The sequence below is a fragment of the Leiobunum rupestre genome, chromosome 3, assembly GCF_980474605.1.
Source record: "Leiobunum rupestre chromosome 3, qqLeiRupe1.1.hap1, whole genome shotgun sequence".
Classification (NCBI taxonomy): domain Eukaryota; kingdom Metazoa; phylum Arthropoda; class Arachnida; order Opiliones; family Sclerosomatidae; genus Leiobunum; species Leiobunum rupestre.
In genome coordinates, this window is record NC_143386.1 from 16596523 (window position 1) to 16611308 (window position 14786).

Consider the following 14786-nt stretch of genomic DNA (forward strand, 5'->3'; position numbering starts at 1 on the left):
CAGGCTACCCAATCCGCTGAGACGGCCAGTTTGCCAGGACCCTCTCCGTTTGTAACGGGGTGCTAAGTATGGGAAACCTCGGTAGGTCTTTTTCCTCCTTTTCCTAGGTATTTTGTCGGGTCGGAGAGGTGGCGCTGCGGCGAACAAACGTCTTATCGGGTGGTTAAAGGTCGCCAACGGCGCGATCTTTTCGGCGTATATAAACAGCGTGCAGAAGAAGACGGGGCGTTAGATCGAGATTGGTAACCATAATTGTAACCTAAACTCCTGAGAATAAACTGTTTTTTTTAATTATTATAACGAACTCTTGTGTTGAAACACAACACACTCTTGCATTTTGGAGGCACCGCCGAGATACGGAAAATCGTGAGTCATGGGGTTTTTCCGAGTTTTTTTTTCTCTCGCCATGTTTTTTTCCTTTGGTAAATGGGCCAGTTTAATTTTGAATTTTTATCGTTATGGGGTTTTTTAATTTAGGTTATTTCCTTTGGTTCTTCGTTTTTGTCAGTGTTTTCCTTCATTTTGTTATGTGTTTTAATGGGAGGCGTTTTTTTCGGGTGTGTGTGGTTTTTTTTTGGGAATGGCTTCGGTGCTGAGGCGGGTTTAGCTGAAAATCCGGGTGGCTGTTCAGGCTTTGGAAGGGAATAGTTTCCTTTGGGTTCGCGAGAAGAGATCGGGATAATTCAGGGTCGTCGCTCTAAGAGGGCGCAGGTTCGAGAGAGAGCAGAGGGTGGTTTGCCGTGGTGGCCTCGTTGGCAGGACGAAGCGAGGTCCGAAACTTTTTTTGGCTTTGCATAGAGGTGTCTTTGGCGGTGGCTTGGTGGAACGGAGTTTGCGGGGTTGTTGTCGTCTGGAATGGGGAATCTTGGGCACTTGGGATGGGTATCCGCCAATCTTGGGGACGGAACTGATGGGTCGAAGCGGTTCGGACAGCGACGTGACATCTTGGTGGGCATCCTCAAATTGGGGGTTGGAAGCTGATCCCGGGGGAACGTCGGGCTGCAGGCCTTCGAAGGATTCGGGGAGTCTAAGGAGCTGGGCTGAGGTTATTTATCCCGCTTATAGTTCACTTACTGGTGTTGTGTCCCGATCTCGATTTCCCGACGATGTACGACTTTGTTTCTCTTTGTCTTGCTTTTTACCGTTCTGAGATTCTGGGTGGAATGCTATGAAGATTCAGGGTTTTTTGGTCCTTGGTTGTAGGGGTCCATTAGTCACGAACTATGGCGACGGGTGGGAGTTGCTGGGAAAAGCCGGAATTTGGGAGATGGGAGGTTGCGAACGGATGGTTTGGTTGCCCGGTTGATCTCAGGGACGGAACTGATGCTGCGAAGGGGTTGGGCGGCGACGTGCTATCCTAGTGGGCACCCTCAAATTGAGGGGTTGAAAGCTGAGGCCGAGAGACGTCGGGCTGCAGACCTTCAGGGGATTCAGGGAGTCCGGGGTGGGATCTTGGGGTATTGATCCCGTCGGTGACCTGTTAGCGTTTTGTTCTCTTTTCGGCTTTTGGGGCTTGGTTGTTAAGTAAGGTTTTTTCTGGTCTGGTAGGAGTATCAGGATCCTGGGGATTCGTTTTGGAATGGCTAAAACGGGAGGGGATGTTCTCCTTTTGGACGACTCGGATGACTACGATTCAGGGGGTGAAGTGTCACCAGGGTTGTTGGTAGTTCGGGCTGGTCAGGAGGTCAGGAGTTCTAGTGAAGTCTTCCTGGAGGAAATAAATGGTGCATCAGCGGCTGTTGGTGGCGATGCGGAAGTTTGGAATGCGTCTTCAGCGGTTCCAGTCAGCTTGGCATCGAGAACGGCGGCCTTGTCCCCGACTGTTTCAGTCGGTTTGGCATCGGTGATGGGAAATTCATCTTTGGCGGTTCCAGTCGGTTCGGCATCGAAAACTGAGGCCTCGTCTTCGGCAGCTCCAGTCAGTTCGGCATCAGTGGTGTTGTCTTCGTTTTCAGCGGATTTGGCTGGCTCAGCATCAGCTACGGCGTTTTCATCATTGGCTACGGCGGAAGGTTCGTCGGGCTCCTCCCTGGTCATGGGGGCGGAGCGTTCTTCGGGTGTTCCGATGGACGTGGTTGGGCCGTATTTGGATGGATTTGGCTACGTCTCTCAAATAACGAAGCGGTTAGCTCTTCCTGTGAACTTTTCTTTCGATCGGTTGGTCGAGTTGCGCCCGGAGATTTTTCCTGGGGGATTTTTAGGGCGCGTAACGAATCTGGCATTGCCTGCTAATCTTCCGATTGCGTTGGATCGGTTGGTGATGCATTCTCGGGTTTGGGTGGTTGTGGGGGTTCCTCCTCTTAACGCGTTGGACGGTCGAGTGGAAAATTTTTTGGGGCTACGATGGAAACGATCCTAAGGTTCCGTTAGGCTAGGCGCCCACTGGCTCTCCGTTTCGTATCCGTCCTGCCTTCCACAAGCTAGGACGGAGACGTTACGAAGAGCAGTGAGCGCTTGGCCTAAGGTGGTAGGGATCGGGGCTTGCGGACTTGATCGTGAGATAGGGAGGACAGTGCCTTTTGTTACTCAGCGGGCGGTCTTTATGGCTCAGCTGTCGCTAGCGGTAAAATATGGGTATCCTGTGGTGGTACAATGTCGTCGGGCATATTCGGAGGTTTTCCGTATCCTGAAGGACGGGGTTCCGAGGGGCCACTTCATCCTGTTGCATAACTTTGGGGGTAGTTGCTGGGATGTCGATCCATTTCTGGCACATTTTCCGAATCTGTGGTTAGGCTTTGGGCAACTGGCCACCTTTCCTTTTACGGGTCCGTCTCGCTCGGTGTTTAAATCGGTTTCGGAGGCTAGGATTATCGTGGAATCGGCTGCTCCTCTGTTCGATCCAGCGGGTTTACCGGGAGAATATTTAACAGGGGTGCCTATCCCTTTGCCGGGGGTAACTCATTTCCTGGTATCTCGGCTGGCGGCCATACGAGGATGCACGGTGGGGCCTTTGGCGCGGGTTTTGGTCGGTAACGTCCAGTGTCTGTATGGAATTCATTTGGGGGTGTAGTCTGGTTTTCGTGAGAATAAAATTGTTATTTGGAAAGTCAGTTGTTTTTTTGAATCCTTTGATTTCTCGAGGTTTCCCATGGTGAAGGGGAGGAAGATGTAACGGGGCGCTAAGTATGGGAAACCTCGGTAGGTCTTTTTCCTCCTTTTCCTAGGTATTTTGTCGGGTCGGAGAGGTGGCGCTGCGGCGGACCAACGTCTTATCGGGTGGTTAAAGGTCGCCAACGGCGCGGTCTTTTCGGCGTATATAAACAGCGTGCAGAAGAAGACGGGGCGTTAGATCGAGATTGATAACCATAATTGTAACCTAAACTCCTGAGAATAAACTATTTTTTTTAAATTATTATAACAAACTCTTGTGTTGAAACACAACACACTCTTGCACGTTAGCCTGAGCCGAAGCTCAGTATCCAGCCCAAACCTGACCGAAGTCGGAGGTGGAGATAGGACCATTTGATCGGAGCTACATCTCCCAGTGCGCCACCGCCCTTATGGGCTACAAGAGCCGGACCCCGACTCCCCGGTAAAGCCACCAGTTATTGCACACTCCGACCCCTTTAGGTGTAACTTTGGCTTGAGACAGATGGTCAGAGGCAGGCCAAGCAGTTTATCCCTGTGGCTTCTAAGAAAAGAGCAACTGAGTTGCTCTCGCTCTCTAAGAGTAGTATCAGGGTGGTTATGGGCCTACTTTTAAATCACTGCCCTCTAAATAGACATCTGCATCTGAGATATTCCTATGTACAGAGGGTGCCTTGCAGAGGAGGAATCTTCCTCTCGTGTCCATTTTGTGTCTGTGATTTTTATGCAGCTGAAAGGTTTGAGCATCTTCTTATGCACAGGTTGGAAACGAGAGATCTTTCCAATATCTTGGCAAAGCAAATTTTGCGCTTTGCTTGTGAGACTGGGATTTTCCAGTTCTTTACGGCTGGGGCTGCACAATGAACCTCTGAACGAAGTGCTAGGTTGGAATTTCACTAACCTCATCTCCTCATTTAAATAATAGTTTATTTTCTGAGTGAATGTCCTCCATTTTCTCACCACAGCACAGTTTCTAAGCAAGAGCAGCCAATGAATTGGAAAAACGAATTAAGTCTTACATTCACCGTAGCTTAAGTCAAGCCCATTTCTCAAACTGCTTTCAGAATACAGTGGCAATTGATCCTTAGACATTCCAAGTGTATGCATGTATAGCTTCCTGGTAATACTCGCGTTATTAACAAATGTGTATGTTATTAATTTATTTATAACTGTACTTAAATTATCACTATATTCTGCTTTTTAATAGATATAAATTAATTGCCAGGGGGTTTGACTATAAGAGCTGGTTTAACCAACAGAGCTGATTAAAATTATAATCCTTGGCTAGAACTTAAATTATAATTTATAATTCAAAAATTTATTACCTGCGCATCATTTAAAACTTGAGAAATTTCAGTTTTGTAACACGACGTATTAAACGAAACATCTGTGTTTTTAACTATATATTTCTTTACCAATAAAGCAAATTCTGATACACTGAAAAAGAAAATCAACATATAAACCAGGACAAAACAGTAAGAAATAAAAGAGAGAGCTATAGTAAATGATAAGTAAAAATGCTTTGGCGTTATTAGGCAAATATAGCAGTATTTTGGTTTTAGAACATTATTATAAAAAAAATCAATGGAAAATCCTTCTGCACCTCGTGTTTATGGGTTTACCAACTCAGTTATATAACCAATAACCCATTATGAAGACTATTGTATAGCTATGTTAATATTCCCACTTAATCAGTTTAGTATATCTAGTTTGGATCTCTCTGAATTAGGCAAACATAATAAATCACATCTTGATTGGGTGACTTGGCAATGAAAGGCAGACAATCTAGCCAAGGAGTTTGTGGTATAGCGTTGTGTTACTCTCACTCTTAAGAACAGTGTTAGGTTGACTATTGGCCTACAGGCATCTTCATCTTGCCTTTCCGAGGAGAAGACACTCTCTCAAGTCCTTGTAGCTGTTATTACTAGGCTCAAATGGTTAAGCATCTTTGTATACATATGTATACAAAATTTAAATAGTATGCCTTTCATATGGTCAATATTCAGTTAACTTGGGCAAATCCAAAAATAAAATTATCTATAGATAAATGTTTTGTTCAAAGAAAAAATAATTAGATTATGCAACTATTCAGATAAAAAATCTATAAAAAATTTATAAAACCTGATTTTCTAAAATTCTTATTTCTTTTTAACAATTTATGCCACATTTTTTTGATAAATTTATTAATAATGTGTGCAACTAAAATTATTCTTAAATTTATTTACTACTTATCATTTAGTTGGCTCTGAATTGGAAACTTACTTTTATACCTTTTCATAAATACAATGAAGTATAATATAGCTAATTTACCCTATTCAATACATGGATAAACAAAAGTAATGTTAATAGAAGACAATTGGTTTTGAGATAATACACTAAATTTCCCAAAAGTGGGTAAAGGAGATCGCTGTTTTATGATTAAAAATTATTCAGGTAGAAATTTCACCAATTTATGTGATTTTTTTTGGAAATTTACAAGTTTAAATACTTAACAATTTTGGTTAAAAAAATAAACCATAAAGCTTCACTAATAGATAACATCAAACCACTATTAACTCTTTTTCAAATAATCATCCCATAATGAGCACATCTATTGCTTACAATAAAAAACATTTACCTTTTGTTACTGAGATTTTCTTTTGTGGAAAAACGATTTTTGGTAATTGGGCTCAACCTATCCTGCTTTGGATCAGCAATAATATTATCCCTGTAAACAAAATTACCACAAGTTAATAATTTTGTAAACATTTTCAATATCAGGTTATTGGGCTATGGATTTTAGCGATGGGCTTTATTTTCCCTGCTAAATACCTTATTAAATATTAAGAAAACATTAGACAAGCTGTGGTCATGTAAAATGTTGGTTAACATCACACCATCATGGTCCAAAATTGTCAACACTGAAAGTTTTCTATACCAAAGGGAAATTTAATGCATTTGTTGGGTATATTGTCACTCAGTAATCTTGGGATTGGCAAGATTTGTTAGGCAATAAGGGAGAAAAGAGGGTTGATTGACAATGGAAATTTGATATAAAACACTAAAATATAAATTTAACTGGCCACACTTAATATGATATCAAGATTGCCTCTTAATTTGTTAGGAGTCAAATATACACTTCAATTAAAAGGTGGCTAAAAAATTTAAGGACTTAAAACGATGGGCAATGATGAGATAAAAATATAAAATTACATACGTAACGTTTTGTATTATTGGGAATTTCATTTAGCAACTTTAAGGGGAGGGTGGAAATGTTGAGTGCCAGAAGCATAAGCTTGGGTGTATTAGTTACTAGTGGTTTTGGTCTGGAGTGACCAGAAACTGTAGCTAAGCTTTGAATTTACTTGGGATCACTCTGTTGGGAACATCATAAGACTCGACTTTACCGAACTTTAGATGACGAGTTGAAAACGTTTCCTGGGCACGATACATCTGGCTTGTATATCAAAAGGTTTTAACTAATATTAAATTCCGACTATGAAGTACAAGACGCCATAGCGAATACAGAAAAAGACATCATGGCTCAACGAGACTTTCTACCAACAAAAGGACTTAATCTCAACACAGGAAAATCAGCATTTATGATTTTCTCCCCAAAGTAAAACTAAGCAATTGGAAGCAGAGAACATAATAAAAATGGCTAATGTGCAAATTATGAGGGCGTCCTCATTTAAATATCTGGGGTTTATTTCGATGCAATACTATAGAATGGAACATCCACATAGACTATACATTCAATAAAGTAAAACAGAAATTGTGGTCGGTCAATCAGTTCTAGAATACGCAGTTATATTTTGTAACAACGCTTCAGACAGATCTTAAAAAAAACTACAGTTATAACAAAACAACAGTGCCAGAACTATCCTCTGTAAGCAAAAAAAGATTCTCCGCCACTGACGCTAAAAATGAACTGGGATAGATGACACTCCAACAAAGAGCTAATTATCACACTCTGCTATTGATGTTTAAAATATTACATCTTAAGTGCCCCCGTTACATTACAGAACTATTCAAATCAACTGTTACTAAAAATCATTAATAAGTTTAGTTCATAATTAAAGCATCGACGTGAATGGTATTAAGCTCTAAAACACTCTGAGCAATAATCTAAAAACACAAGTCACTTTTAAAAATTTTAGGAATGAACTAAAAAAAACCATTTCAGGCCTAACAAAAATGTACATATTAAACCTATTTAAAGATAAGGACTATCATGTAAAACAGATAAATTCTGATGAGAATATCCAATAAAAACGCATTATTATTAATATTATTATTACATGTTACAGTTAACTGCAAAAATTTTATATGCCATCTTTACCCTTTCCAGATAAATGGGAGTCAATCTGTAAATGTTTATAGGACACAACACTAACGGATATAAATGATGGTAAAAACAAGAAAGTAAACTAACACTTTCAACGTCTAAAAACACTTAACAATAACATTAATGGGAATATATAATACTTGAGATTAGAAGGTTATATTTGAACATTATCTTTAATGATGAGAAAATATATTTAATGAGAATATTTGATCCAGCAAACCACACACAAATATTAAAAATTAAAAAAGGTTTCCCGGAGTATCACCAACAGGGATAACAGATTACCTAGAGTGACTAATTTTCCTTGGCTAAATATGCTGCAGCACATTTAAGCTATGTAATAACTTGGGGTGGGGCCTCGTCACGCTGCTGTATTCACTCTCCTGCGTCATAATTTGATACATCTCCTAGCACAATTCCTCCAGTTGCTTATATCTGGCAACCATTTTCTGCATCTAAATAGTTTCTAGCAGATAGATTTATCTTTCAGCGTCAGAAGATTGTAACTAGCTTGTTACAGTACGTAACCACAAACATCCTTACACTAATTATTGCTTTAAAACCCTTAAGCTGTAGTACTTGCAGGAAAACCCAATTACTAGGCCGGGAAAGAACTCGCAAACTTAGTTCTGGATTACTTCCCAGGTTTTCACCCAGATCTAAAAGCTGGTATCACACTTGTTTTCCTCTTACTGAGAGGCATCGGCACTAACTGCTCCAAATCACATTTCTTTTTCACATAGTGCAAAATGATATCTGTAGGGGATTACATTAGCAGAAATAATGTCTCAATGGTAAAAAAATATTGATGTATTGCTTTGGTTACTAATGTGCATATGAACTTCCCAGTCTATTCTTAGGCCGTCAGTGGAACCATCATTAAAAGACGGAGTTGGTTGGATGCATAAGCTTTTTTTTAAGACACCTCTCAAAACTTTAGAATCAAAAGTTTCTCAACACCCAAAAAGAAAACTATAACCAGTGTCATGACCACAATTTCTATTATCTTGATATTTAGGAGAGTTAGGTCTTTAAAGTAGTAAAAACTGGACATAAGAAATTAAATTTTATTTAAATTTTGCCAGATGAGAAGTATAAATTACATAAGTATTGATATATTTTGTAATGGTTTTTGCCCCGTTTTTTTCCAAACCGAGGTTAATAACCAAAAAATTAGATGGAAAAATAAGAAAATGAATCCACATATTAGCAATGCTAGTTTAGCAACCACTTTTCATAGAAATTTACTATTGAAATAAACGATGATCTTGAAGAAAAATCATGTAAAAGTCAGAATAATAAACGTATTTAATGTAAATATTTACCTTGGATCCATTTCTGAACAATTTATTATGGAACGAATAAAATAACTATCATTGTTTAAACAATGCTAGGCAGAAAACTCGAACTGACCCCGCAAACTTTTGAAAATAAATAATTAGCATGAGTGCCAGATAGTTTTTCCAAAACTTCATAACCACCGGTTGGGGCAGGCTTGGAAATAAGCGGTGGTCACTGGGTCAAAGACCAGTTTATTAATTGCTCAGACCAGTTTTTTAATTCAAAAGCTGGGGGTTTACTGGTCCAGTGTCCAGTTTATTAATTCAAAATTATCTACCGTATTATTAACAAACTGGTTTACGTGACCACTTAAATAATTCCAGAGTTGGGAGTCACTGGCCAAATAGACCAGTTTAGAAATAAACCTTATTTCCGATCCTGGTTAGGGCCGTAATCTATAATAGAACACTTTTGCTATTATTTATTTTATTTATTCTAATCAGTTCTATCATAAGTCTATAATATTGTTCCATAAGTTTGTCACTTTGGGGAATATTTTACTGAGAGCTAGTAACAAGAAGAAAATATCTTCCTAGCGAGGCGCTGTCAAAGGCTACGAGTGACGAATCCCGTAATGCAGTCTGTCTTGTGAATATCTCTCAGTAAAACTTTTGCATGTTTCGTCATTTTTGGAGGGATTACGGTTTGTGGTTATTACTGATCACTCGTCGCTTCAATAGTAGTTGAATTTAAAGAACCCGCAGGGTTGTTAAGCTCGGTGAGCGCTTTTTCTACAAGAGTTCGATTTGAATATAGTGGTCCAGGGTTCATGAGCCACGTGAGTAGGGACGGAGCAGCCGTACTTTCCATATCTCAAACAGTTCATATTTCCAACTTTTCATTTGCCCAACTACTCATTTTCCAACTGTTCATATCTTCAACCGTTCATTTCGCCAACTAGTTTTTTTTACGGAGTTGATGAAATGGTTGGCTCATTCTCCAACTGTTCATTTCGCCAACTGTTCATTTCACCAACCGTTCGTTTCTCCAAATACTAGATAGGGTTGGCGAAATGAACAGTTTGTCATTTGCCTGCTCATTTCCGCAACTCTAAAAAATTAGCTCGGCAATTCCTACTTCTAGTAGAAAATTACGGGTAATGATCATAACGCCAACTCCCCATTACCCCAAAAATCGCACGCGGGCTTCAAAATAAAGCCAAAGACCCTCTAAAAATCTAATTAAAATAGCCAGAAATTCCAACGAAAGACCGGTTTCGTCCTATTGGGGACTCATCAGTACCGTGCCGGAAATCTGGCTTGCGACTATTACATCGAAAAGAGAAACTAAGCCTAAACATTAGTTTAGGGTTTAGCTTTTTTGACTATAGGCTTTGTCCAGTAGCGCCACCAGCGGTAGGTACAATTAAGTAGGCACGTTGAAAAATTTTGGGCCCACTTAGGGGGCCTCCATTTTAAGAAAAGGTGTCTAGGTTAACGGTAATAGTTAGTGTAGGGAGCTGTTGGCTCGATCTCGTGGCATGCAGGGCTTGCCACCACCCTCCTACGCATTGTAACCCGGCCACCTGATTTAAGGGCTTCAAAAGTCGCATGATGACTTAGGCCTAAGGTGGTGCCTTGGGTATTAGCCTAGCTGATTATTATTATTACTTTAGGCCTCCAATTTACGAAAAAGGTGCCTTCTTGGGTCCTAAAATCCATTGAAAAGATGACTAATAGGCTCTTAAATAAAACATCTTCCCAGAAATTGCCAAGAAGTAATATTTCCGACAGCCAGGACTCATAAAATACTATTTATATAGTGCTTGTTGAAATATTAGAAAGCTGGAAACGTTTCTCGAACATAACATCGGTTTTTTGCTAAGCCTTAACATGGCAAAAAAGTTACCTAGTTAAAAGGAAACACTTGTTGCATACCGTACTGCAAAAGTAATTCGTTTAGTTCTAAAGGAATTGGTTTTCATCTTTTTCCGAAAGATAATTTTATACGAAATTAATTAACTCTTCCTCCATGAGAAGCCTTAAAATTGCCCGGTAATATAAAAATATTCAATATAATAGGGACTTAGCAGTGGTACGTCACAGTTTTTTTCAATAGTTTTTATCGTGGGGAGAAAAATATGGCCACAATGGCGGCCATTGAAAACTAAAACCAGAATGAATTCCCGAAAGTTTATGTCAGGGGCCCAAAAACGCCAAAAATTTAAGAGAGAAGCGAGCATAGTTAGTAGTCAGAAAGACGCAAAGGAACGATTTCTTCAACAGTCAGCTAAAATAAATAAACTGAATTCACTGGAGACTCTAGGTTTTACAGAGACTGAAAACAGTAAAAACAAGTTCGCCAAGAAGGCGATAATATTGTTTCGTTGCCCGTGTTATAGTTAAACAGGGCTGACATAGACTTGAGCGGAGCTTCCTAAACGAAATTGATAGTTACGTGCTCTAAGAAATGATTTACCTGGTTTTAGCATTATAGACTCTTGGAGGAAAGAAGGTGTTTGTGGAGGGGATAATACAATACCTCTAGCAGAGGCGGTGAGCACTTAAGCGCGACAAAGGGGGACAATGAAAATCCTTCATAAGCTATATTTTATAGATTTCTAATCCAAAAATTAGTTGGTAAAAAAAGCGAATAGTGATCATCTTCGGGAGAAAGTATTGAAGCTGAAAATACCCACCATGTAAAATTTCCCAAACAACAGAGCTCCGGTCAAAGGATTAGCAACTAATTGTTAAAGAAGTGAATTTCTTTCACTATAGTGGCGACATCTCCCGTTGTCTACATGTAACACTTGGTCTAACGGAATGGCGGGGATTCAAGTGTCGTCTAAGAAGTAAAATTTAGTTTATACAAAGAAAATAATATAAGAAAGTTGTATAGTGAGACGCTAACCGTCAAACTAATTGCACAGTGTAAAAACGAACAATTATAGCAGCATCCAAAATTCTCTAAACTTCCACTTTCAAAGTGGGAAGTTAGTTGGAAGAATAAAAATGCCTAAACAAAATGGTCAACGAAAGTTGTTTAGTGTGAATGATACGTTACTATATAAAATTTAAAATTGAAACTATTAAACAGATCATATTGTACAGAATTACAATTATAATCATCACAAAATAATACTTCAGAGCCCGGATTTGAACCCACGACTTTCCAATAGGCAAAAGGACGGAAGTGTGTTATAAAAATAAAAGTCAGGCTTAAGACATGAATCAAATATTTATTTAATTAATTGTCAATTCATTTACGAAATTAAAACTCCCTTTAAATTATTAAATTTAAACACCATAAGAACTCTAATGAAATATTTTATTTAAATAAGGCAAAATTTTAATTTAAATAAGCCTAAATTTTCATTTAAATAAGGATAAATTTTCATTTAAATAAGGCTAAATTTTCATTTAATTAAGACTAAATTTCCATTTAAATAAGGCTACATTTTCACTTAAATCAGGCTACATTTTTATTTATAAAGGCTTTGGATTTAAATAAGGCGAAATTTGTATTTAAATAACGCTAAATTTGTATTTAAATAAGGCTAAATTTGTATTTAAATAAGGCAAAATTAAAGTACGAAATATATCTAACATAACAATTCTAATTAAATAATTTAATAAACGCTTCAATATAACCTCTGACCTTCTCTTCTGTGATCACGCGCTTTCATGTCGTCCTACCAAAGACAAAGGCGGCTGCACACATAAAGCTCGCAAGCGAATTTTGAGTGCGCGGGCATGCGAAGCGTGTGCGAAAGTAGGTTTTTTTTTCTATTTCCGCGTTGCGTCGCTCGCTTCGCGCCTCATGTGTGCAGCCGCCTTTAGGTGGACGCACGCATAGCCTTCGCGAGCGAGATTTTCGCGTCGCTTCGCGTGATGCTAATGATAATGTGCTCAACATCACGCGAAGATCTCTCGCCAAGGCTGTAATAATAATAATAATAATAATCAGCTAGGCTAATACCCAAGGCACCACCTTAGGCCTAAGTCATCAAGCGACTTTTAAAGCTATTAATTCAGGTGGCCGGGTTATTTAACGCCAAACCGGGCAAAATTCTTATTTCACACTATAGTATACTTTTCTACTATATCTCATAGTTTCGTCTCACAAGCTAGCATACTTTAAGAAAACGAGTATATTTTGTACCCGCGAACTAGCATCCTTGCGACGCTCAAACTTGTATACTTCATACGCGCACACTTTGCAGTGAAGCGTTTTCGCTGACTTACCCCGTCATTCGCTGGCGCGTTATTTGAATCTAATCGCACCTAATTCAAAATACCCGACATGGTTATTTATATAATTTATAATACTGATTTTAAACGCCTTCTCTCTTAGTTCCCTTATCTCTTGTGGAGGGGGGGGGCTGTCTTAAAGTTTGACTTTATATATATTTATTTATTTATTTATTTGCATGTCATGTTTCCTAAAAACTCCAAATTCAGAACGTAGGCGACGCCACTATTGTGGAAAACGCTTGCACTTCACCGCCAATGCAATTGGGGCCCGCGGTTTAGTTACCCCGCCCATTTCGTAACGCAAAAGACGGTATAGCCTACACGACGCCAGAGGGTCGAGAGAGTTTCCAAACCGGACAGTGTACCGAAATTGTGCAATAGGCCCCCAATCCCTTCGCATTCAACCAGTGATGGACTGAGTCTTATATTTAAACCAAAGACTATATATATACGCTTCGCTTACTAGATTCAATAGCCCAACTTGCATACAATAGCAGACACTGGTCCAAATTTTCCCTGCGCTTCAGCAGTGCAATTAGTGGCGCCTCTAACGGCTGGTCAAAAGCCTTCTCCCGTGTCTCGAAAGTGTTAACAGGTTATTTGTAGAGAAATGAAATGTTCCGAAAATCAGACCCTAACCATGATTACAATTTTGTATTGTGGAAGCTGTGGAGGGGTAAAGGATTACGAATGGATTTTGTTTGGCTGCAGAGTTCGTCGTAAGTGTTGTCTGCTATTTTATTTTAAAGCGGCCTACGACGTTTTCTTGGCATAGTAGGATTTTATAACCTATTTTCAAGCGTAATATTTAATCTAATTAATCTTGGAAACGGAATGGTATTATAAATCATGTATTTTAATAATAATTGACCATATTTCAGTGATAAATTCGTTTAATTTTGATATTATTTCGTCGTTTTAGTCAGCGCCATGTGTATAAGGCCAAGGCCCAAAATTATTGTTGTTTACTGTTACTGTAATTAATCGATTTTTTTTTTAAAGTTAACTTTAAACGACTAATTTAGATGGTAAAATGTCTATTTTGTGTACTCTATGTACACTAAGAAGGTAACATGGCTCACTTAATTTTTTAAGAACACTTCCAGAAAAGACCCACCTATCCTTTCTTTCAATGGCTAGAGACCTATTTGGGATTTTTTGCAAAAACTATTCATATTTTAAATAATAGTTTTCTGTGTGTTTCAACATAAAACCAGGGAAATTCCTGAAGTAAAAGTATCAGGTTACGACATTTACACCTATTATCCACTTATGTGTATTTTTTTGGGGTTATCCTTTTTGATGACCTGGATAGCATCCATAATTGGAGCATAGCTTGCAAGCTTCCACTCAACGCTTCCCAGTGTGCAGTCCTGTCTCTCCGTTGACAAGGCTGTCCTGTTACTAATGCCATTTACACCCTTGATGGACCCTCGTTCAGCATTACCTTGGAGTGGTCATCACTGACACTCTGGAATGGAGCACCCACATAGGTTTGAGTTACCTCTCAGGCTGCGAGAGCTCTTTGGTTTATGCACCTTGCGCATTGCTCCTTCGCCAAAAAAACTCTAGTGGTCTAAACTTAATGCTCGGCAGTATGGTCCCCCAACAATACATGCGACATTCATTCTTTGAAATATTCCAATGGCATGCCCTGCGCCTTGTGAGCATGCATATTTATTCATATTATAACAAATGTGAGCTTCCCGTGGAGCTTCAGCATGACTCGAGTCCTGACAAATTTCAACTGGACTACCCTTGCTGCTCGTAGACGTGTTAGGCGGCTCACCCTCCATGAATAGTGTTATTCACAAAACGTGCAGCGCTCTGGTCCC

The 14786-nt window shown here is 39.3% G+C and overlaps 1 protein-coding gene across 1 annotated transcript in view; it reads right to left on the reverse strand.

Annotated features, from left to right (window-relative positions):
- LOC149949695 (uncharacterized) overlaps window positions 1–8860 on the reverse strand; it is a 60388-nt gene extending 51528 nt beyond the window's left edge. The window contains exons 1-3 of the mRNA XM_090169274.1: window positions 8740–8860; window positions 5705–5794; window positions 4413–4524 (exon numbers count right to left, since the gene is read on the reverse strand). Of these exons, the coding sequence (XP_090025400.1) occupies window positions 4413–4524; window positions 5705–5794; window positions 8740–8750 (213 nt within the window). The 5' untranslated portion in view covers window positions 8751–8860. The remainder of the gene's footprint in view (window positions 1–4412; window positions 4525–5704; window positions 5795–8739) is intronic.
- Window positions 8861–14786: the final 5926 nt, after the last annotated feature.